Here is a 26,588-nt window from a genome sequence, read left to right on the forward strand (position 1 = left end):
CACGGCAGGATTAGCGAGCAAGATGGTGGTAGCAATCCGGACGGACCTTGCACAAGGTCCTACGATTGATCGCCACTTACCTGAACATGAACTGGTTGACCTGTATCGCGGGCAACGCCGCGCGCAGAGCGTTGAGCGACGCTGTTTGCAGCATGCCCCACACTTCTAGGTACTGGAGGGACGGCATACTACTGAGTTTGCTGTAATGACATTATTACGACATTAACCCCCTATTCGGCGGAATCGCTTAAGGGCGCACTGGCTTGACAGTTCATCGTAAATTCTTAAAGGAGCAGTGTTGTATGTTCTGTTTTGTGTATATGCGGTGTATATGTATATATGTATTTTGCATGTAGTTTATTTGTCTTGATATGTATTAGTTTATTGACTTCATTATTATGTATTAGTTTGTGTATTTATATAATGTATGTGTATTTGAAATGTTTTTTTTTTTTTTGAGTTAATTTAAATGTCGGTTCTTTTACCTTTTCATTGTACTTGTAGTGTCTACTCTTGTGTCTGATATCCTGTCAATCGTTCAAAGGTTAACTGGAAGAGATCCCTTTAAGGGATAAGTTCGCCTTTGTACATCTTATTATCCTGTGTTATGTTATTTTCATGTGTGTTATGTACAATAAAGAGTTTTACAATACAATACAATACAATTCCACCATCCATTCAAAAAAAAAAAACAAAAAAAAAATGACGGATAAAATGATGCCGTCTCTGTTTGTTTTGTTCGAATCATAGTGAAAGGGAACAAGTATGCACACTCCGACCCTTTAGTTAGGAGACTTAACTGCCTACTCCGGCGCAGACGCTTAGGGCTGTAGATCTCTATTTTAGATTAATTAATTACCTACCGGCAATTTTAGTATGGAAATCAACTTAAAATTGTCTAATATCTGTGTCTAGAGAAACAAGATTCTTTGCCGCTCTATTATAATTATTATACTAAATTTAAAAATATTATTTATAAATTCACCGAAGTGGTGATTCAGACTGTGTACAGTCACCAGCATTAATATCTGCCACAGCGGAGCGTGCAAAAATATCTGTCACGTCCTTCCGGCCCTAGAAATAGAGCCGTATCAGATATTTATGCACGCTTGTTGTGTCAGATATTGGTGCTGGTGACTGTACATACTACTCATGTTTCCTAAGATAATACAACATAACAGTATAAGTCAGACGGATTATATCGTTTCGAAGTCATTGCTGCAAAATGAAATAAGTAGGTACCTACACAAAACACGCGCGACGCGTCCAGCGTGCGAGCCGAGCGGCAACCCTCTGCCGCGCGCCTAATGATTAGGCGCGCCGGCCGAACATACCTAAACTGCGGAGTGTCCAACCCCTGTTCTAACATAATCTTAAAACATTTTACATTTTGAGGATGGTAGGAGGTTAAATTAAACAAAAAATATTTTATTTATTTCTTATAGCAGAAGTATCAAAATACGGTATTAGACTATTTTGTATATGTTTTATAAATTAAAACTACACAATGCCTGTTATCGAATGGAAAAACAATTTTTAAGCTACCTTTACAAATAACAAAGTTATAAAGGTTTGAAATTCAAGATTAGACAGAGAAAGACATACTGGCATGTGACGTCACACGCCAGTACCGCCATACTTGCTGCATAGAGAAAAAGAGACAGGTATATAGATTTTTCAAAAAATCACTATAAATCCAATTATCAACCGATTTAAATTTTCTCTTCGCTAAACACTATCTATATATCTATATTTTCATAATAATATTAAGATATGGCAAAATCAGGAGTTGTCAAATACCGTATTGTCTAAGCCGGGCTAGAATGACAATATGACAATTTTCACAGTCTCAACTGACTTTCGCTGGCCAGAGTGTAGTCGCCGCCCCCAGCGATACACTCGGGTTTAGAGATAGTGACCAGTACTCACGTGAGCACATGAGGCGGCAGCAGATAGCACCGGCTGAGGGCCAGGTGCTCCAGTTTCGGCAGCTTGGCGGCCGCCAGCACGGCGCGCGCGCCCAGGCGGGAGCAGTCGGACACGTCCAGCTCCAGGAGACGGGACCCTCGGCCGCAGAGGGCCACCACCACTGGAAGAGGGGAATGTTCTAGGAGCCACATACGACAAATACAGTACTCGGCGATAATGATTGCACATCGGTCTTCGGAGAAAGACAATGAGGGCTATCGTTTTTTGTCTCACTAGATGGCGCACTGTTGCGTGAGGTTTTTAAGTATGGCTTTCAAAGTCTGTTATTACGGGCGTGAAAACAAAGTTTAGATTAAAATCATATTTAATACACCTTAAAGCCGTACCATAAAAATATCGAGCATGCCACAGTGTTGCATAGTCCCCGTTTTGTTCGGAAAAAAGGGAGGACAAAGGTTTCCGAAAGACAAAACTGTCTCAAAACATAGACATTAATTGCCCCGGAACGCATATTTGCCATAATTAATTTCAGGTATTGCAAAATATTCACAAAATTATTCTAATTATAAATAAACCCGCGTTGCTCACCCAAAAACTATGAGATTTGACATTTCGGAGACCTCACGCTACACTAGCGCCTCTAGCGGCGAATTCATACGCGATAGCCCTCATTGGCTGTTCACGACGATTTCCGAACACTGGCGACCGTCCATCAATCATCGTATTTATTAAGTGACGTTTTGTATCAAATAAATACTGCACCTTTATGGATTTGTAGCATTCGAACATGGCGGATGTAGACAATATCTAATTTTGCTATTTCTGTTTCTTTGGCTAGTTGAAGTATAATTTTGATAGTGTTTTATGCGGCGATTAACCTTAACAGTGAACAGTGATCACAAAATTCTATATTGCTCTCGTGTCTGGCATTTTTTAATGCGCAAGTTGTCTCCGCGTGGTTTCTGGAATTTTACTATCAAGTTGCAAAAACTACAATCACCGTACAACGTCCCTCTCAAAGAGAGTACTTTGACACTGGCGAAATTGTCCTATTAATTAGGACAGAAAAGCCATATCTTAAAAGAGAAGAAGAAGAAGGACTTAATTAGTTTACGTCAAATTAATGTCATTTAACTTCGAATATCTATAGAGCTGTTGCAACTACTAGAAAAAGGATAGTTCCCTCTTTTTCCTTGAACTCGTACAATTTAGATAAAGTTTTAGGGGGTTTCAACAACTCTTTATTATATATTTTTATCTAAATGCGTCCGTACTCTATTGCCCTGACAAGACTGATAAAGCTAATGCGTGTAGCATCACTGCAGCGACTGTTTTGTCTTTCGCGGGACAGTATTTGGTCTATTGTATTAAATATTTTCATGTGTTTTTTCACTGTACTTTTCTTTTTTAATTTTTTGTGTTAATTTTGCTGTAAATGTGTGTCTCTGTGTAAGTGAACAACTTCTTTCAAACGTCACATAAGTATGAGTGACAACGCTCTACGAAGTCGAAATTAGCCGAGTCTCTTTCCAAAGACCGATGTGCAATCTTTGTGGCCGGGTACTGTACCAGGAAGTCACTGCGATCTGTGATTCTGCACCGTCAGCGTTTTTTGAGCAGCGGTGTGAAGGGCATGCAATAAAATCGTGACGCTTACGACACGTCACTGCGATTGCGTAGTCTCCGTATTTTGAGTAGCGGTGTGGCCGCTTCTTAAGTTAAAAAAATCGGTCAGTCGGTAGTTTATTTATAGTATTTGTTTTTACAGCTGCCACAGTAATACCTCATGAGATAGAGCCCTGTGACAGACAGACGGACAGACAGACAGCGGAGTCTCAGTAACAGGGTCCCGTTGGCACCCTTTGGTTACGGAACCCTAAGAATGCTAATTCTTACTGTCGTCAGTCATTATCCTGGCGCCGCCGACGTTCAGCCTCGTCAGCTTAGCGGGCAGTTTGCTCACCAGCGCCTGCAACGCTGCCTCGTTTAGGTTGCACCACGATATGTTGAGCGACTGCAAGCTGGAAACAAACGGTTAAGAATACTGGATAAGGCAGCGTTTCCATCAGAGATGTGCGAAGATGTGTTTCTCATGAACCAATAGCTTAATTTATATAGCCTCGCAGCCTTACTTTGGACGTGGATAATCAAGTTCGTACGTTACACTTAGTAGAACCACAGAGTACATATATAACAGAGACACCACCTAGTACAAGCAAATGGTATCACCCTAATACTGGCTATTCAACTGGCTATTTTTCTTTCCTTCGATTTCCAATAGATGGCACCAGTGAGAACACAAATAACACGATACGTATTGCCATCTAGTGAGACACTAAGGATACGGTACACTGACAACAACCAACAAGCTCACCAAATGAGCCTAGACGACTAGAGATACGCATGATGTCTCTGTCTTATTTACGTCATTAGAAGAGAATGGCATGTTTCTCTCAAATAGTTTCGACGAATGTGAGCAAGCGCGGGGCAAGCCCAGCAAGCGCATTCCGGTTATTCGCCATCTAGCGTCACAATTGCAAAACACTACGAAAGCCTCATAGCTGAAATGTAGCCACATGTAGCCTATACTTTCGTATTCTCAATTTATTATTTTTATGGTGTTTCTTATCTTCAAATTAAGGAGTTGAATTAAGGTTGATGTGAAGTTGTGTTTATAAAATATGCTAGTCTTTATTTTAATCTTAATATTTCTACTTAATTCGGCTCATTCACATTTTATAATTTACAAATGTTAATAGTAGTGCCATCTATTGCTGTTTTTTTGTATTAAATATAGCGTGTAGGGATTGGTAGGCCATGGTAGAACCCTGTCGTAGGAAGCTGTAGCTGTCCTGATCAAGATTTTTTGCTGCTTACTGCAACAGGGTTCTACCAAGTGTAATGAACTAACTTGCCAAGGTTTTGTTCAGGAGGATCACATGGTCAAACTATATTTATTTTACAAGCTTTTATTTAACTTGCAACTTATGTATGTGCGAGTCAAATCCTGCAAGTTAAAGATGCACTTCCAGTGGTCAGATTGCCTTGTGAAGACGGTAGATCAAGAGTATAATCCTACTAATATTATAAATGCGAAAGTTAGTGAGTCAGTGAGTATGTTTGTCACTCCTTCACGCTAAAACGGCTAAACGGATTTGGATGAAATTTGGTATGTAGATAGCTGGACATTGCCATCCTCATCCTTAGTAGGGTAAATGGCTGTTGTCGGGAATGCCTCAAAGGATGTCAGGTCTGTATATTTGCGTTCCATGACCTTTTGGGTGGCAGGGCAGTAGTGCACACTGCGAACCACCTTCGGGTGGACCAGGGACACCCGAGTTACTATGCCTTCGACACATATTAGGTTACCTAAATACCTAGAGGTTAAGCTTCTTGGTGCAACATAGGCTACTTTTTATTACGATATTCCCACGAGACAGGGATAAAACCTCGAAATAACAACCGCTGGGCTTAGAGTCATGAAATTTGACGCGATTTTTTAATGTAACGTCAATGAACACCACGATTTAACTTTCGGAAATTCCCACGGTGGTGCCCTTCGAGCTGTCGTCGGTTAAAGGTAGGTAATACATATAATTACCTAACACAACCCTCCAATATGGCGGTCAGCCCCTCAGCGGTGATCCCCTGGGCCATGGTCATATTCAAAGTCTCTAAACTACTGCAGGTGCCTGAAACAATAGTACATTGTGCATTAAGGGCCGTAAGAAGGGGATTACTAACGAGAGTCTATTAGAAACACAATGATTTTCATCACATTGCGAGGAACAAAATGCAAAAAAAAAAATATTTTTTGTCCAACCACTTCACAGCTCAGCAAAAGCAAGACGCTAAGAAAACAACTGAATAAAATATGGCTACCCGCCAATACATAGGGCTACTACAAAATTCCAAAATCGAAGTTCGTATCGTACCGTCCCTTTCACTCTCGTAGTAAATAATATTAGCGTCAGGAAAACGATATGAACTTCGATTTTCGAATTTCGTGGTAGCCCCCTGATTGTCACTTTTTTCGAGTCGTCTACCATAGATAATACTAAGAACCGTGTTTAGTTTAAAATTCTAATGGTCTTACGGCCAGATTATTCCAACATGCTAAAAAAAATATTTACTAAAAATATTGCAAAAGAATTTGATATAAATTTAAAATATAAAAATAACGAAGTTTCATGAAGCGTGGCAAATTTTTATTGGGGTAAAATCAGTTTATATCTAAGTTTAAAATGTACAATATAAATGATTTGAACCCTTTAGTCTGAAATGACGTACGTACCTTCATCATTATCATCATCCCAGCCTATATACGTCCCACTGCTGGGCACAGGCCTCTTCTCAGATCAAGGGCTTTGGCCATAGTTCCCACGCGGCCCAGTGCGGATTGGGAACTTCGCACGCACCATGAATCGCTTCGCAGGTTTGTGCAGGTTCCTCACGATGTTTTCCTTCACCGCAAAGCTCGAGGAAATTTCAAATTAATTCCGCACATGAATTTCAAAAAACTCAGAGGTGCGAGCGGGGTTCGAACCCACGACCCTCTGCTTGAGAGGCGATAGGTCAAACCACTAGGCCCCACACGGCTTCTTATTATCACGAATTCCGTTATATTATTTATATTATTATTATTGAGATATTATTAGTTATCCGTTATTAAAATCATTATACAACTTATATTGTAAATTCGAACGTTTGTGTGCTTCTCCACGCTAAAACGACTGGACGGATTTAGGTGAAATTTGCATACTTTTTATCCCGATATTCCCGCGGGATAGGGATAAAATCTCGAAATAACAACTGTTGTCTTAGAGTCATGAAATTTGGGATGGTTGATGAAAGTACCAATGTTATTTTCGGGAATTCCCATGAAATCTTATTCTCATTATTTCAAACTTTTTTTATCGATAAGAATAACCTTTAGTATTAACAGAAAAACATATCAGATTATAGCCCATAGACACCTGCAACACCAGGCCAACAGGTTGCCAACCTAGAGGCCTAAGATGGGATACCTCAAGTGCCAGTAATTCCACCGGCTGTCTTACTCTCCACGCCGAAACACAACAGTGCAAGCACTGCTGCTTCACGGCAGGATTAGCGAGCAAGATAAAAAACATGAAAGTTTTCTTTTTGCCGCCAAATTACGATAGTCCGGTCGGTTACGGGTTGTTCCATAGCCCAGAACAAAAAAAAAGAATCTGTGTCTTTGACTCGTTCGTTTTGACAGGTGACACTTCACCGGGCAGGATAATACCGACATGGAAATACTGACCCTGTTTTTCATGTACACGACCATAAAAACTGACATGTTCAAATTCAAATTCAAATCATTTATTCAGTAAATAGGCCGCAATGGGCACTTTTACACGTCATTTTTTAAACTACCAGCGCTTTCGGAAAGACCATCATTGCCAAGAAGAATGCGCCGCATAAACCTTGGCAGAAAGCCATTTTTTCATAATAAAATAATTACAAATAAAATACTAAAAACTACAGTACTTATACAATTAAAAAAAAAAAAATAATAATAATAATAATAATACAGGGATGTATGGGGTCCCTTAGTTACAAAACTAAACACTAACTATTATCTACGTTCAGTGCATGAGCTTCTATGGGCCAAATTTTAATCCATTCCCCATTGTTGCGGGTGGTAGCACCTTGTGCAAGGTTCGCCCGGATTGCTACCACCATCTTGCTCGCTAATTCTGCCGTGAAGCAGCAGTGCTTGCACTGCTGTGTTTCGGCGCGGAGAGTAAGACAGCCGGTGAAATTACTGGCACTTGAGGTATCCCATCTTAGGCCTCTAGGTTGGCAACGCGTCTGCAATACCACTGGTTCTGCAGATGTTTATGGGCGGTGGTGATCTCTTACCTTCAGGAGACCCACATGCTCGTTTGCCATCCAGTCGAATAAAAAAAAATTTAAAAAAAAATGCTAGAGTCTATATGGACTCCAATCTTCCATAGTTACCAATCAGTTCGCAGGTGCTGTCCTGGACCCTGACACTCTCCAGCGACAGTTTCCTGAGGTTCCCGCAGCGCGCCAGCAGACAGTCCAGCGTCTGGGGGTCGATGCTGCTCATGCTGAGGTCCAGGTACTGGATGCGGGACGTCTCCGGGGGGGAGGTGGGGTGCCAGGAGGAGATCTAAGGAACATATGCAAAAATATATTACAACTGCATGCGAAAACCATCAAAACAAACCCAAAAAATCAGAACGTTTATTTTTTTATGCATACGGGTCACCTGATGGTAAGCGATCACCGCCACCCATGGACACCTGCAGCATTGCGGGTGCGTTGCCGGCCTAAATGGGAGGGAGATAAAGGAGGGGAGAAGGGGGGAGGGGAGTTGGGCCTTCAGATCTCCCACCCACCGTACGAAACAGTAGCAAAAGTACTATTTCACGCCGGTATTCTGTGGGAGTGTGGTACTAACCCGGTCGAGCCGGCCCATTCGTACTGCAGCCAGCAAGTGGTCACAGTGAGGCTCTACCACGTGTGAAATTACCACGTGTGTTATTTCTGCAAGTAGGCTGCACAGGGCTCTTCTACATATCACTTTTTTAAACAACCAGCGCTTTCGGAAAGACCATCATTGCCAAGAAGAATGCGCCGCAAGAAACTTGACTAAGGGGCTGTTTCATCATCCATTGATTAGCGTTAACCGACGGTTAAATGTGATGCCGTCTATTCGAACAAAACAAATAGAGACGGCATCACACCTAACCGCCAGTTAACACTAATCAATGGATGGTGAAACAGCCCCTAAAAGTCATTATTTCAATGGTCAATAAAATAAATTATTACAAACCAAAAAACCGGCAAAGTGCAAGTCGGACTCGCGCGCGAAGGGTTCCGTACCATCTATGTACAAAATTCACTAGACATTAGCAAAAAAACGGCAAAAAAATCACGTTTGTTGTATGGGAGCCCCCCTTAAATATTTATTTTATTCTATTTTTAGTATTTGTTGTTATAGCGGCCACAGTAATACAGTTAAAAATAAAAAATCATTCAATTCGGAAAACAGGTTCTACAATAATATGTTTTTGGTAGTGTTAGTATACTAACCGTATACCATAATCTGTGAAAATTTCAAGTGTCTAACTATCACGACTCAAGAGATAAGAGAGAGCCCTGTGACAGACGGACGGACGGACAGACATACAGACAGACAGCGGAGTCTCAACCCTAAAAAGCAAAAAACTAGCTAGTGTCCCTTAATTAAGGCGACTCAACCCAAAAAAATAAATCATGCCGTAATTAAAGAAAGAAAGAAGACATTTATTCACTAACACAGAAGACACACATATACAGCAAAATTAACACAAATAAAATAAAAAATAAAAAAAAACCTCCAAAAAATACAAACCAAACCTCAAAATTAACCTACCGAATATACCGACCCGACCGACCCTACCCCCGACCCGCCGACCCCCCGATATTTTGAATTACCTCTGAGCCAGCCAATCGCACGATGACTGGCAGGCGAGCTACTATCCTGCCAAGCGCGTTCTTGTTTAACGCCTTGTTGCCGAGATCTAGTCGCTGCCACAGCGTCTCGTCGCACGCCACCCTGTACCATCTGGAAGTACAAAAGTTTTATTCTGCTATATCCTAATAATCCTACTAATATTATAAATGTGAAAGTTTGTGAGTGAGTGAGTATGTTTGTTACTTCTTCACGCTGAAACGGCGAAAAGTTAGTTTATAACCTGGATTAAAACATAGGATACTTTTTATCCCGATATTCTCACGGGATAGGGATAAAATCTCGAAATAACGACAGCTGGGCTTCGAGTCATAAAATTTGGTATGTAGGTAGCTGGACTTCTGGAATAACACATAGGCTACTTTTTATCCCGATATTCTCACGGGATAGGGATAAAATCTCGAAATAACGACAGCTGGGCTTCGAGTCATAAAATTTGGTATGTAGGTAGCTGTACTTCTGGAATAACACATAGGCTACTTTTTATCCCGATATTCTCACGGGATAGGGATAAAATCTCGAAATAACGACAGCTGGGCTTCGAGTCATAAAATTTGGTATGTAGGTAGCTGTACTTCTGGAATAACACATAGGCTACTTTTTATACCGATATTCTCACGGGATAGGGATAAAATCTCGAAATAACGACAGCTGGGCTTCGAGTCATAACTAGGTAGCTGGGTAAAATAGGCTAAGTTTTGTAAAAAAAACAGTGGGCGAGTATTTGGATGTGTGTGGAGATTGGTATTTTGATATTCTGGATGGATGAAATGCTGGTTGTAGTATAGCTGTACTTTGCAATAAAACATAGGCTACTTCTTATCCCGATATTCTCACGGAATAGGGAGGGATAAAATCTCGAAATAACGACGGCTGAGCTTAGAGTAATAAAATTAGGGATGGTTGTTTTTAATGCAAAGTCAATGAAAACCACGATGTAATTTTCGGGAATTCCCACGGGAATTTTGTAAAATCCCTGAATCTCTATTCAACCGCTGTGTCTAATCTAATGATTTACACGTGCGAAGTGATAAATATTTAAACTAAATAACATGCATGCTTGCTTAATTGCTTGCTTCTTTGAAATGTTTATGGTTCACGCGAGTAAGCTTATATTTAAAATGCTCTTTGTTTGTTGTGACCATATCAGGTTCAATGTCGGCCAGTTTCGACCATAGATATAGTTTTTCACGGGACATGTGACACCAACTGAAGGTCAATTATTAACCTTAGTCCCAAACTAAGCAAAGCTTGTGTGACAGGTACTTAACAACAGATAATAATAATAATAATAAATGTTTATTGTACTCAAAAACAAGTGTTACAAGTAACATAAACTTAAGTTTGTACAAAATCTTCATAAACAAAAGTATTTGTAGCAATAGATAGAAATATATTTCGATACAAATTAAACACGCAAGACTCGAAAACAAATATTCGTATTTTTTGTACAAATAATTTCTGCTCTAAACGGGGATCAAACCCGAGACCTCGAGATTCTTTAACGCATTCACTGCCACCCTCTTTTCCTTGCCATTCGCCAGGTGCCACCAACGCACATGTGCGTTCAAAATGTATGAATAATTATGACAGTATTCGATGGAGTCTATTTAATGGACACTGATATCGCTATATATTTCTAAAAAGTACAGTTTTAATTTGTTTTGATTATTTTGCTTCAAAATATAAATTATTTTTAAAAATATTTTGAAAGAAAGAAAGAAAGAAAGAAAATAATTTATTTATAACAGCAATGACACATAATTAGTAAAAATAACAATAAGAAGTGTTGCCGCTATAAAAAGGTCCCGGCTCAGCATATCGCTGGTTTTGCGAGCATAGTATGCGTAATTCGGAAAAATTTCAAGTGTCACAGAACTCATCTTAGGTGAAAAACATTATAAGTATCTTTATTTCTCATATTAGCTTTATACAATACAATACAATACAAAGACTCTTTATTGTACACCAGACATAGTAAGCGATACAGAAAACAGATATACAGAGAAAAAAAAATTACAAGGTGAGCAATAGGCGGCCTTATCGCTTAAGAGCGATCTCTTCCAGGCAACCTTTTTTACAGAAAGAAGGAAGGACTAGTTACTTTATAAAGCCTGAACTAAACTAACCTTTTACAAACCAGCATGCAATGTGCCAGAGTCCTCTTCGGGAGCCACCTGAACACACTGAGCATCATCTCGTCGGAGAGAACGGAGAATGAGTCCATTCCTGGCAACTCCCCGACCAGTGTGAGCTCTGAGATTGGGGCTGGAATAAACACACTTTAATTTCAATAATGAGCCTCCAGAGAGCTCAAAACAATATTATAAGGTTCTTTTTTGTAAAATCATATACATATTTTAACGAGGCTTTAGCCCAAATGTCAACCTCATACACATATCTGCAGGAAATCGGAAAAAACCGGCCAAGAGCGTGTCGGACACGCCCAAAATAGGGTTCCGTAGCCATTACGAAAAAATTAAGTAATATTTTTCTAAGGATTTCGTATTTTATACGGAATCTTCCAAGTTTAGGTATATTTTATACCTTAGGCTGCTATTTAAGAGTTAAACTACTAATAATTCTCAAGCAAACTTAGCTGTTATAGTTTTCCTTGAAAGTTTGAAATACTTACTACCATCCTGAATTTAGATTCATATTTTAGGTTTAGATTTTAGAGGGGGGGGGGGGACGCTCGATTTTAATGAAAATTTTCACTTTAATAATGACTATTATGATACAGCCTCGTTCATAATAGAATCCAATGTCGTAATGCTGGTCATTACCTATGCTTTTTGAACGCATAATTGAGGATTTACTATATGGGTGTAGATAAATAAATAAATAAATAAACCGTCATCAAATTTAAAATTTAATTTAATAAATAGTTAATGGGATGTGACCAGAGCAGACGGCACACAAATAAGCTCATCTTACCCACAATGGTGGATCCAATCCAGCGGTGGATCGGCATGCTATGAAAAATCCTTACACTCAGACTGCACCGTTCAACCAGTATCGTTTATCGTATTGTGTGTGCGAGATAACTGTACAGATTTGTACGATTTTTGGAAACTGTTCCTTCGATCAAAATGAAAAGTTTGAATAGATAAAACAGAGTGGTTAAATGAATGCTATAAATTAGACAATACAATGACCATACTTACAGTTAGAATTATCCCTGTCGACTTTAGCATCATATTGACTACACTCTCCGGTCCCATAGGAACTGGCTCCAGGAGACAGCAGGGAGGGCAGGTAACCTCGGCCCGGGGCCAGAGCTACGGACTGCCCCAGCGGAGTCTCTTCGTCTATTATGTAGTCGTGGAGCAGTGTGGATTCTAGATCTGATACTGGGTGGAGGGGTTTTGCTGCAAATAAAAAATAGTTATTTGTGTCACAAGGGAGCAAAATGGTGTATTTACGGCGAGGGCGTACATTGAATCCAGAATGTAGCGAAGGATTCTGCAATAGAATCCTGAGCGTAGCGAGGGATTCTAAAGTAGAATCCTGAGCGTAATGAGGGATTCAAGTGTTAACGCCCAAGATGAAAATAATTTTGCTCCCGAGTCGCTCATACAACTTTTCAAACCGAGCATTAAGAAACTTGAAAAAAATAAATTCTAAATATTATTAAAGAACAACCAGCATAGAAAATGGCGTGGCTTTACAATTATCAACTTCAAAAAATGGCATTTGCAATAAAACACTTAGAAAAGCCTTGAACAGAAAAGTTGCACTTTGCTCCCTCTCGACAGGGAGGAAAAGTTACTTTTCTGAAGGAGAGGTGTGAAAAAATCATGAAACTACCGTGAGACTCACTCGTCCAACTAATATATGCAAAAGTTTGTAAGTCTGTTTCTTCGTTTGTTACCTTTCACATCTAAACCGCTGAACTGATTTGGAACGAAATTCGGTATACAGATAAGGTTGAGTCCTGGGAAAGGACATAGGATAGTTTTCATCCCAGAAAATTGCATAGTTCCCGTGGAATAGCGATATACCAAATAAATAAATGTTATTCAATCTACACGCGGACGGAGTCGTGGGCAACAGCTAGTACCGAAATAAATCTGTATAACTCAAGCCTTAAACCGAGTTTGCTCGACATATTTCGGGCTAATTCGTAGCTCTCCGGGGCACACGCCACGGCTAAAGGCCTACGCACGCTAAAGGTCACAGCTCATTAGATCCACCCGGCACCCGATCAGCATCCCCTTGCCGCGAGCAGTTAGTATTCTTTATATGGATTTGTATGGGGTTCGGTCAACTTTTTCTCGTTTGTTATTCTGTCCCAAAGCAAAGTGTTCTGTCGGCAAAGTGGTACTCAAACTTTTTACTGTATTGAGCCATGTATGAGTTGGTGTTAAATGGGTTATTTTACTTATTTTTATAAGGTACATTGAGGTTTCATGTTATTTTAAAAGAAACTCATTAAAAGAGACCTTTAAAATAAATAATAACCAAAATAAACGCATGTGTTGAAGTTTTATTATTTACTAGATGATGCAATAACATCGGGTACAGGCGGGGGTAGCGGGCGGGGGGGTTGGTCTTCCATCCGCGCGCTTTGCGAGAAGAAGTTCGGACTTGTATTGTTTACGTTGTTCGGTATTGTTTGTAAACTTATCTGTTCATGTCACATACCCTCGAATCCTTCATACTTCCTATCCTTGGAAAACGCAGGTAGGCATAAAAGGCGTACAACGTCAAGAACTGTCACTCTGTCAGTTCAGCCAACGACAGGTTTCAGGGTTCGAGTCGGTCGATGTCGAGAGCGTTCCTCCATCCCGCCATTCGCCCACGGTTTCGAGCTAATCCTAATTCATTATCATTACGGTACGCGTTTGCTAGCGCGTTCAACGCTGAAGAGCAGAAGAGGAGTGCGTAAGACCGGCAGCCATAACACCTTGCAGCCACTGTACGTCGAACCAGGTAAGCGTTTTCCATTTACCCTTCATACGTAAAGGAATCAATTATGCCGAATATTCGGTTCGGTAAAAGTTTTGCCGAACATTCGGCCGAATATTCGCATCTCTAATAACGGTCATATTATATGGTAGTAGGTAGAGACCTTAATACATACGCTTCCTTACAAGGTCACTGGACCAACTACTTACCCTTCTCTAGACTCCGTGGGCTCTTAGCCTTGGAAGGCCCCGGGCTGGGGCTGCATATCTTGGCCCGGGGGCTGCGGGGGCTGTGCTTGGAGCGCGGGGACGTGATACTGTTCACGTTCGGATTCACATTCTCTATGTCGTATTTGCGTTTTAGGTTGGGCTTGTGCTGCGGATAAAAATAATTTATTTATTGATAAAACAGTAATGACGGATTCTTGGCGACTGCCAATATACTAAAAACAAAACAAGTCTCATGGTCTAACTTAAAGTTCAACAGTCCTAGAGTCTAGGATACTTACAGGACTGTTAGTAACTTCTGGCTCCAACAGCTGCTCGTTGTCGTCCCCATCCAAGAAGCTCACACCCATCTCTTGCAACACCTGATAATTTATACTCTATTTATTAAACCAAGAAACTAAAATGAAGTTTCATGTGTTACTTTTTTTTTACATCTCATAAATAGTGATGTAAGATTGGTTTTTTGGAGTCTTTTTGTATTTTTTATTTCTACTCCAAATTTGTTACTTTTACGATCATCCCATGAAATCCATATGGAAAATACAAACTGAAACATGGATACACAGAAAAACCCAGAATAATAGACCAGCACTGGGAATCGAACCCCCCTCAGCATTCCGTGCTGCGTGCTATGACCCCTACACCACCACTGGACAGGAGTCTAGACACGACTTTTTGCAGGTGGTATGACCTTGTGCAAGGTCCGCCCGGATTGCTACCACCATCTCGCTCGCTAATCGTTTCGGCGTGGAGAGTAAGACAGCCGGTGAAATTACTGGCACGTGAGGTATCCCATCTTAGGCCTCTAGGTTGGCAACGCGTCTGCAAGACCCCTGGTGTTGGAGATGTTTATGGGCGGTGGTGATCTCTTACCATCAGGAGACCCACTTGCTTGTTAGCCATCCAGTCATTCTACAAAAGGTGAGGAAATTTAAATAACCAACATGAATGAGAAATTGGCTTTGAGTCATTATAAATATTTGAAGAATGCCCGCTTGACCACTGTGGACGTTGAGATAACATTTAGCAGTTTAAAATGGATATTTTCACGTAGACCGCAATCATTAATACCGTCTGACATGGAAATAATATTGATTATATATTATGAAAACTATTTGAAAATAAACATATAAATACATGTTTTAATTTGTTGATTTTTTATTTAAAAATAAGGAGAAAATAAGTAATATTTATTTATGTTGAATAACATTTAGATGTTGGCAGTAACATCAATATATTTTTTGTCAGTAAAATATTTTTCTACATCAGTTTCTTATACATGCCCAGAGTTATCCCAGGTATGTTTATTTCCCACTAATTTCACATGGACAAATGTTTATTTTTTAAATTTTAAGTACTTCAGGATTGTTATAAAACTAACCTAACAGGATGGTCATGAATATTTGACAGTTTCAGAAAATTGTTTGTCCTGAAATATTTGGGAAATTAATCATTTGGAAAAATATTGTCTGCCAAGAGCCAGGATCCCATATTCCGAATATTTATAGTGTATATTTCTAGCTATTTATGTTGTCTGCAATCCAGGCTCTACTTATAATACAAGTCCAAGCATAATACATAATCAAAAGCATTGTGCTGTCACATTTGCTTGTTATTGAACTCTTTATTTACATTTCACGCCTATTTAGCCTCTCTCAGACAGCCAGAGATATTTTAGTATCATGATTTCATGCACTATATGAATACTTAATGTCCAAACGAACATCTATCGTTATAATGTTAGATTGTGCTACTTTTAAGATAATATTTTACAATAAACAAGGCTAAGGAATAATTAAGACAACAAAGCGGGGATTCAGCCATTTAACGGCTATAGATTAAGAGAAAATTAGATGAATTTAAAATGATTATACGAAACCGGGAAAAGAGCGGGAATGTCATTTTTAACACGCCGATTACTCACCTCTTGGTCGGTTTTTCTATCTGTTAAACTCCAACTTTTACGCACCGGACTTTCAATTTGCATACGTTTCCTAAAAAACAGATTGATCATTAATATTTTTCGATTAACACGCAAAAATGTAAAATGACACGTTTCGCGCCTTTTGACTTTAACCGCTAAGAAATCAGCTGTCACGAGTACAGGTGGGTTTAGGTCATGTTTTATGAGAGAATAGGCTTACTCACCGAGGACTTTCCACATCCTCCGAGCCGCTGGACAGGGGATGTACATCACCAAAATTGTTAACGCTCATCACTGCAACAAAATTAATTATTTCACGTAAAATAATCGGCGGTCAACGATCTCTCATCACAGCAATGAAAATTGTCATAGACAAAATAAGTATAGAATAGAATAGATAGAAAAAAAAACAAGGAAGGATGGCGAAGGGAATATTGCCACACTATTAACATTAAATGCAAAAATTGGTAAATCGGTTCCTTTGCACGAACCTAGGTACTCTTATTTAGTATCTCGATATCATTAAAACATAATTTTTCCTTTGTACAACTTTTTTTAATAAATGGCAAATACATACCTTTTTTGTTGTCAGCTGTGCTGTCAGTTAATGTCATTGACCTGACCATAGACAAATGCGCAGCATTTATGCACGGCAAGTTTAAATACGATTTTTTCAGCTATAGGTACTAATATTCTTTGTTTTACAGTGTACCAAAAAAACAGCTTGTGATTTTATTATTACTTAAGTATAGAAGAACGTATTCTCTGCGTTAAAATGTATATTTCCGCCTGGCACCACCAGCAGTTGTTTACAAAATATTAACCAATCAAAGCGTGTCGTCGTCATTATCATCGCTGTTATTGGTTGGATTTCTCGCACCATATTTTGGTTTCGCAATTACGCACGCACGCACCAACTTCTATCCTGTCAAAACAGAAAACAAAGGCGACGTCCACGTACGCCCGGTTGCTGTATTTGATACGCAAAAAGTTCGAAAAACCTTCATTTAAAAGTGTTGTTTATTTTCGAAAAACATAGTATTGTGTTAAGTGTTTACGTTTACCGTGAAAATGGCGACGCGGAAACTGAACACCATCGAAGATTTGAGCGGTAAGTAAAGCGTAAATAAACAATGAAGCTTGTGTGTGACGAAATTTAGTCCTATTGCTTTTTTACTTCGGCATCAGGTTCGTCATCCATTGCACGGTAAATCTGTTCCGCTTTATCGTATTTTCAGTTAATTACGCAGTTAATTGGTCGCTATTTAGCACCAGCTGTCTTTGTTTACCTACTTGAGAGAAATATAAAATTTAAATATGGCGTCATTCATGTGCACTGAACTTTTGGTTCGCAAAACGGTCAAGTCAACGCAATAGTTTTGCGTCATATTAAAATAATTAGCATACGGGATTGTAGTGCAATTAGCCGTCTATGTTATAAATTACGCGCACATTTTATGTGTAGAAGAGAAAGGCGGGCTACGTAATTCGGCAGGGTTTTAGTTCGAAGTAAATAAGCGAAGCTCTTCGAATGGCATGATTTCCTGGTACCTTTACCTATTGATCGGTAGACATTTTGTTTATGTATCTTGTTTGTAAACAAAGAACCTGACTTGTGGGCTTGTGGGAAACAAACGAACAAAAATAACAACAACATGCTTGTACCATGTCGTAAAATAAATTTCGTAGTATTTGCAGAATATACTTTGTTTTGTACTAACAACTAATCTTATATATGAGTTTTCTGAACATTCCTTTGGATTCTGCTATCCTAGTACCATGTTCTGTTTTGCAATTGTACTAGGATTATTTTGGGCGTTTTCGTGTACAAGGTACAGGTGTACCAGTTTTGGGAAAAATGTGTCTTTTCCTTCTCAGAATCAAGAGCACAATCGATTCCGATAGTTTAAAAAAATGACAGTTTTGTTATGTTTTTTTCATACACATTATGGGCGTAACAAAACTGACTCATAGAATTTTGTATGAAAAAATGGGGACATTTTTAAACTATCAGAATCAATTATGTTCTTGATTCTGAGTAGGAAATACCATTTTTTTTACACAAAAATAGGATTTCTGCTATTGTGTTGTACCTGCTTTACTGTGAAAAGACTAGACTCATATAATTGTAGATTGTACAACAAGTGAATAAAATGGGTTTTTGGGATTGTGAAGAAATTATGCAAAAGTGAAAACAAATGTTCATTTATTTAATACTCTTAATTTTTATCCATTGCTATATTGTATTAACTTATTACTATTAGCTCACTTTGTTAATTGATTCTGAATCACGCAAAATAGGTGCACTAGACGTCGAGTTGCGGAAAACAGCCCGCTAATACCTAGTTGATACTGAAATAAAACGTGAATTTAAAAATAATTATTTTGTTGTTTGTGGCTGCTGGCACCTGATTGCCTTGGTCAGACAAGATTTTACTTTATGCTCTACACTAGAGCATAAAAGGTCATTTCATGTTGTCTATACCCACAATAAATTTATATGAAATTAACGAGCACAAGTAAAAAATTTGGGTGACACTCTTTCCCGGCCCGGATAATACCGGGATGGAAATACAGACCCTGTTTTCCGTGTACACACCCATAGAAGCTCCTGTCAGTTTCTATGAGCGTGTACACAAAAAACAGGGCCGGTCCTGTTTGTTTATTTCTTTTAAAGCAACTGCATTTTGACTCATTTAAAAAAAGTAAGTTGGATGACATTGCAAGTACAGTAGGCAAAAAAAGCTTGTGCTATAATTTTTTTTTTATAAAAACTATTATCTTTACTAGTACTTATTACTGTTGTAGCAGAGAAACAAGCTAATAATAGTATATATTAGCCTCACGAGTCCTCACATACTTTACAAAGAACCATCTGTTAAAAAAAGTTAGATTTTAGGAGGATATTTAACGTTACTTTTATTATTCATACACCCTGTATAACTCAGTCACATGATATCACATCATCCAATCATACAAAAATAGCTTGAGTCGGACTCAATAGAATAAACGTCCCAAATTTAGCGTTAGGTCTATGGACTTATCAAATTGGTCCTTCAATTGGTACCAATTGCTGCTCAAACGCATTATTGGTTGTAGTGCAATGTGAAACATTGTGTTGCCAAGGGGGGGACTTTTTAGGTTTAGGTACAGTCGGACCATTTGATTCCTGACCCACTGTAGAATGTTCGCACAGTAAGTGTCATAATCATAATGATTTTTTTGTCAAACAATGTAATGTCACTATGACTTTTTCTAAGAAAAGGTTCCACAGTGGGTCATGAATTGATTCAATTGGTTTGATAGTAATAATAATAAAGCTAGTAGTAATAAAGCTTGGGCCCTGCCCCGTTACCGGCGGTAAACTAGGTTAGGTTTTTATAATATTTATTGTATTACTTTTCTGTATTTACTTTTATAAAAACCTAAACCTAAGAATGACAGAAAAATAAAGAACATAATAATTCATTTATTTATTCAGACAACAAGATCCATACATTATTAGTATTTGCTTATAACTATGTTAGTATACATATTGGAGGAGTGATAGTGTGGTATTAATTAAATTTTGCATTATAGAGCACTCATCTCTTGCAGCATCATCTTCAGGAGGCTGTTAGTGCTGCCACGTATTCTTGTCAGAAGCGATGCCTTTTTTTTCCGTAGTTTAGCATTAAAGCCATCAGCCCTCTGAAGGCGTTATTATACTGGACGCGCAGGGAGCTGACGGAGCGTTGCGTGCAGCTCGCCCACAGGGCACCCGAGTACATTAACGTGCAGTATGCTTTAAAGAGCGTAAAACTAGACTACCTGCGGACAGACAGCCCCGATGTGCGAAGTTTTGGAAGTTGCCACCTGGGGCCCCCAATGGAACCTTAACCTCTGTTGCCAGGAGACGTCCACGTTGGGGGGGTTTCTGGGATTCAGAACTGTCTTGTCCCGTGTCCAGGAATTACAGTGTCTTCCATATTAAAAATGGAAGCTGGGGTTAACATTGCCGGCTTGTATTCAGAATGCACATGCCTGAGAACTGTTTTTGAGGTCAAGTGATGACAAGATCTGGGCTCACTTTCTTAAAACGACCCATTGTAGCGATTTTGTCAATTTGAACCCTCGATCAATTTTGTAACCCTCGAATTGTCCCGGAAATGAAATGCATGTATCTGGCAACCTTACTCCAGTTGCTTCGGTTAGAAGAGGCCTGCATCCACCGTGAGCGGCTTTAACCAGGTCATCCGTCCACCTCGCTGGTGGACGTCCTACGCTGCGCTTGCCGCGCGTTCTCCACTCGAGAACTTTTCGCCCCCAACGGCCATCTGTTCTCCGTGCTGTATGGCCTGCCCATTGCCACTTCAACAAGCTAATTTGTTCACCTGTAATAAAAAAATAAATATTCATCTAACTAATCAAATAATTTACAATGTCCAGAGCGTAGAGACACGATGTATATTACATATATAGAAAAAACTAACCGAACTAGCGTAACCGATATTGTTATCGCGTTTGGTTAAACCGATAAGATAATGATATACACGTAACTGCGGTTATGCATTATAACATTTGGCTTATGGGGCAAATCGCCAATTACTGACCACCATTCAGTAACTGGCGACCTTACATTACACTAAAAATGAATACTAGTCACCAATACTGCCCTCAGTCTTGGCAGTATCTCATTTTTAGACATTTCGAGTAAACAGAGAAAAAGTGTAAATTGATTTCGCGTCGCCTTAGGAGGTTTTATTGTTCTTAGGGGTTTTTGACCATGCTGTAGACAAGATACGGCCAATTTGCTTAGTTCATCTGATAGAGAATGGTTCAGGCTGCGCTGCCAATTCCTTATGAGAGCAGTATAAATAGAGTTCATTTTTAATATAAGGTGTCAATTATTTACCTTCAATAAGGCACTTGTCCCACCGCCGATGATGAGCGAGAAGCGAGCAGAGCGAGTAACTAGAAACGAGTGGGCGAGCAGTGAAAAGCGAGTGTTCGAGCACGACGGGCGACTACTCGCTCCACTCGCTCGAGCCGGGCGGCTGCCAAGCTAACAGCGCTGAGCGAGTATCGCTGAGCTAGTTTTATAGCTCAGCGAGTTTTATAGCTCCTGTCGCTGCGACAAAAGATGTAAGAGCGAGTTCTCGCCGGCAGTGTGAACCGCCAGCGATCAACTATTAATATATATGTCTCTTTTACTCACACAGGATCTTATATCTTTTGTTCGTTTCTTGAGCGAGAAAATAGTCGATAGCCAATCGTTTCCTCGCCGGCGGTGAGACAACTGCCTAACTGGCCACCTTATACTAAACAAACGGTCACCAGAATTATTTTTTAGTATAGGATGACTAGTTATTGAAAGGTGGCCAGTAACTGACGATTTCCCCTACTACCTTGAAATAATAGGTCATTTTTGTTTCGTATACGTTAAAGATGTCCCGAACCATATATCGTCAATAACGTATTTCCATATAAGTAAAGGATACGGTAAAAATCAGGCCACTATGAAAAAGGGGTTAAGTCTGCAGAAATTACACAGCTATTTTCTATTTTATTTGTAAAGGGGTTTAAGTCGAAATCAGCTGTTCAACTTCTGCAGAATTAACCGGGTACGTATTATAATGTATAAATTTAAAATACATATCGGTTGAAATACATACAGTTGAAATACCGAAAATTATAAAATATAATGCATCAAAATATATAAAGTTCTTTGACATAAGTTCTAAACGCATAAGCTTGAAATGCATAGTGGTCAAAATATATAATGGTTACAATGCATAATGGTTCTTAGTCATATGGCACAAAAAGCATATTTTCATAACGTATACGTTCAAAATCTATACGGTATGTTTTCTATAATGGTTGAAATACATACTAGACACTGAATTTTCACTAAGAAAAATGCATATAAGTATTACAATTCTGGTCTTGGTCATAGTTGAACCTAACACGCTCGTCGTCGCACCTAAAGTTTCTATTCAAATAATGATCAGACTTTAGTTTAAAATCCAAGGTCTTGTTAGACAATACGGCTTCCGATCAGTCTGTTTCTTATAGGTTAGGTTAGGTTAGAGTCTTGTCCAGGCGCGAAGCGCCTTAACTACGCTGAATAGGAGCTCCGCGAAGCGGAGCTCCTTTGACATTGTCTTACAGTCCTTAATTTTTCAAAATGTAACATTTAAATACAACGTAAATAGACTGAAGATGATGATGAACCTAGGCATTATAGTATGTATTTTGACCATTATGAAAAACGTACTATAGGAATTTTAATTTCTTTCAACTATTATATATTCTGATTGTATATATTCTGAACATGTAACATTTTAATTGTATGTATTTCGACCAGTATAAAAACGTGCTTTATGAATTTTGATTAATATTTATTTTAACCATTATATTTTTAAATTTTCGGTATTTCAACTGTATGTATTTCAACCGATATGTATTTTAAATTTATACATTATAATACGTACCCGAATTAACCACAGACATGATATGAACAAGGAATTAACCCCTTTTTCACTAGGGCCCCAGAAGTGTACGAGTACAATAATAGATAATTTCGTATGTAGAGTGGGCGAAACTTAGTGGCGCTGTGTATATTTACGTTTCTACTCGTAAATATAGTAGGCGCCGGCGATATGACTAATTGTTTTTTGTGTTATTGAAATTTGTGTTTACCTTCGCGCAAAATGAACAAACGTTATTTTGGTCATAAGGCTGCAGTGCTAACAATGAAACTGGAGATCTAACAACTTATTTACTTTATCTTTTACTTTTTTTGATAATCTACGTTCTGAGGACTCTTTACTCTCATGGTAATGATAATCTTCAGTACTATACGTAAATAGGTACAGCATCTGACAAAGAATCATACAAGATCGTACCTTCTAGCTGAGCACTGAGCTCCTGTTTCTTTACTTTATTAGACCAATAATAGTATGTTTTCGTTCCTTCTCCGATTCGTATGAATAACGAATAGGTCAAATATGTTCTTTAAAAAAAAATTGAGATAAGTACGTTAGCATTATTAAATTTATTTACAACTTACACACGTTTCTTTTTGATCAAAATGTGTTGTTTCGCGATGAACTTTGGTGCACTACATGTTTTTCACCATTAACTGCCGAACTGTTTATCTAACTGCCCATTCCATTATTTTACTGGCCAATAATTTATTACACTGCTCAAATAATTTAAGAACCCGAGTTGTAAGAAGAAATAACCGCTGATTTTTCTATTTATTACTTTTTTTTATTCATTTGACTGGATGGCAAACGAGCAAGTGGGTCTCCTGATGGTAAGAGATCACCACCGCCCATAGACACCTGCAATACCAGGGGGATTGCAGATGCGTTGCCAACCTAGAGGCCTAAGATGGGATACCTCAAGTGCCAGTAATTTCACCGGCTGTCTTACTCTCCACACCGAAACACAACAGTGCTAGCACTGCTGCTTCACGGCAGGATTAGCGAGCAAGATGGTGGTAGCAATCCGGGCGGACCTTGCACAAGGTCCTACCACCTGCAACCTGCTCCGGTTTTACTGCTAAAATAATTTACCAACCACCAGAAAATAAAATAACTGCCCATTATTTTTTTCAACTGATCATAATAACAACCCTAATGTCTTAATAACAGTTGTAAAAACTATTTCCCCTTTATAATTAGCTATTGTTTCTTCTCTGTACGACTTGTAGCGAACAGTGTATCACTATGGAAGAGTCCTGTTACACAGGGCATCTTAGCACTGAGCACAGGACCCTTAGTTGTAACTCTTTTGTAAAATAACTATTGGAACAAATACTCTTTTTTTTCTTTTTTTCAAACTTAAATTTTACCACTAGCTAGCTTTTGGTGCGGATGAAGTAAAATTACATCATACAGCTAGTATGTAATATACACTAGCCGTTACCGTTAGAATTCGTTTATCGCTATCCCGCGGGAACCATGCAATTTTTCCGGGATAAAAACTATCGTATATCCTTCTCCGGGACTCAAACTATCTGTATACCGAATGTCATCTAAACCGGTTCAAATTCAGCAAAGCTAATACGAAACTCGAAGTTCGTATCGTACCGTCCCTCTCGCTCTCGTATTAAACAGTATAAGTGTCAGAGGGACCGCACGACACGAACATCGAGTTTCGTAGTAGCCCTGTACCCCTAGGGTAAGTTTTCGGTTACAAAATACGTCTCGATCGCGTTCGCGTAAAATCTCAATTTGTTGGCAACACGAACATCGCAAACGTTCCGCTAGAGGCGCTGTTCGTGTTTCCATACAAATTGAGATTTTAACGCGAACGCGATCGAGACGTATTTTATAACCGAAAACTTACACTAAGGGCACTGCTGGAGTTGTTCAAGGACCGTATTCGAAAGATAAACAAGAGTCAATGCTCCCCAATCGCCGCCGGCGCATATCTAATAGCACTAGCAAGATAACTATCCTAATTTAAAATGTAATGTTCATGCATTTCACACGTTAAGCGTTATTGCGATGTATGGAGAGAAATCTATATTTAGATCGTTTTGATTTTACGTACACTGAATCATCAATGGCGATTACCAAAGAAATATAAGTACATAGGTACGTTCGAAAAATATACTTCGCAGTCGAGTAAAAATTAAACTTTTTCGAAATGAATTAACTTTTTTTATTTTATTCGACTGGATGGCAAACGAGCAAGTGGGTCTCCTGATGGTAAGAGATCACCACCGCCCATAAACATCTGCAACACCAGGGGTATTGCAGATGCGTTGCCAACCTAGAGGCCTAGATGGGATACCTCAAGTGCCAGTAATTTCACCGGCTGTCTTACTCTCCACGCCGAAACACAACAGTGCAAGCACTGCTGCTTCACGGCAGGATTAGACTATCCATTACCTCTTGTTGGATATGTAAAACCTCCATCAATTCAAGACAATACAATACAATACAAAGACTCTTTATTGTACACCAGAAATAGTAAGCGATACAGAAAACAGATACACAGAGAAAAAAAATTACAAGGTAAGCAATAAGCGGTCTTATCCCTTAAGAGCGATCTTTTCCAGGCAACCTTTTTTACAGAAAGAAGGAAGGACTAGTTTACAACTTACAACAGGTGGTGCATCAAAAGTAGATCAGAAAATTAAAACGTAACAGAAATACATCAAGACAAGACTTTCAAGTTATAGTTTCTTCTAATAATCTGTGGTCCTATCTGTCACATTTCAAATGCGTACCGATCGTACAGGTCCTAATTAAACCAGATTTATTATTTAAATAGTTTATTTTCATTTAATTTAATACCTCTGCAATAAGAGATATAAGAGTGAAGAGATTTAAATGAATGACTGAATATCAAAATCCCGCTGTCATTTTGCTTGTCACTAGTGTGCTTGACCTCAACTCTGGTGGCACTACCTATACATTCTCTTAATCTTGTTTGACTTATGAACTTCGCCGCACCAGGGTTCATAAGTCACCTGCTTTTCTGATTGACTCATCAATACTTTTTAAACCCCTGACGCAAAAAGAGGGGCGTTATAAGTTTGGCCGCTATGTGCGTCTGTCTCTGTGGCCCCGTAGCTCTTACAGATTTGAATGCGATTTTTTTTTGAAATCAAGTTTTCTAGCGATGGTTCTTAGGCATGTTTCATCAAAGTCGGTTTAGCCGTTTTTGAGATATTGAACTTTTAAGTGACAAAGTCGCCCCCGACTCCGACTTATTGTTAGGCAGTTGTCTCACCGCCAGCGAGGAAACGATTGGCTATCGACTATTTTCTCGCTCAAGAAGCGAACAAAAGATATAAGATCCTGTGTGAGTAAAAGAATAGAATAGAAATATGTTTATTCAGCCAACACATCATGACAAAAAAAAGAGAAAACACATTTACAAAATTGTAAAGAATACAAGAACAAACAAATAAAAACAAATAAAAGAGACACATATATTAATAGTTGATCGCTGGCTGTTCACACTGTCGGCGAGAACTCGCTCAGCGATGTCAGCTTGGCGGCCGCCCCGCTCGAGCGAGTCGAGTGGAGCGAGTAATCGCCCGTCGCACTCGAACACTCGCTTACAGCCAGCGACAAAACTACAC

At 39.1% G+C, this 26,588-nt stretch overlaps 2 protein-coding genes across 2 annotated transcripts in view; one reads left to right on the forward strand and one right to left on the reverse strand.

Annotated features, from left to right (window-relative positions):
* Positions 1-80: 80 nt before the first annotated feature.
* On the reverse strand, positions 81-16,857 carry LOC141444896 (S-phase kinase-associated protein 2-like; the record flags this gene model as incomplete). The annotated part of the gene is given in 12 exon segments (XM_074110643.1): positions 81-200; positions 1,930-2,089; positions 3,826-3,950; positions 5,531-5,621; positions 7,918-8,092; positions 9,403-9,532; positions 11,569-11,707; positions 12,607-12,810; positions 14,560-14,725; positions 14,859-14,939; positions 16,502-16,571; positions 16,726-16,857. Coding segments are annotated over 12 exon segments (1,529 nt in total), but the record flags the coding sequence as incomplete, so codon positions are not given.
* A 537-nt stretch (positions 16,858-17,394) lies between these two features.
* The window catches only part of BNIP3 (BCL2 interacting protein 3), a 50,774-nt gene continuing 41,580 nt past the window's right edge, over positions 17,395-26,588 (forward strand). The window contains exon 1 of the mRNA XM_074110645.1: positions 17,395-17,612. Within this exon, the coding sequence (XP_073966746.1) occupies positions 17,573-17,612 (40 nt within the window). The 5' untranslated portion in view covers positions 17,395-17,572. The remainder of the gene's footprint in view (positions 17,613-26,588) is intronic.

This window comes from Choristoneura fumiferana, chromosome 30 (assembly GCF_025370935.1).
Source record: "Choristoneura fumiferana chromosome 30, NRCan_CFum_1, whole genome shotgun sequence".
Lineage (NCBI taxonomy): Eukaryota > Metazoa > Arthropoda > Insecta > Lepidoptera > Tortricidae > Choristoneura > Choristoneura fumiferana.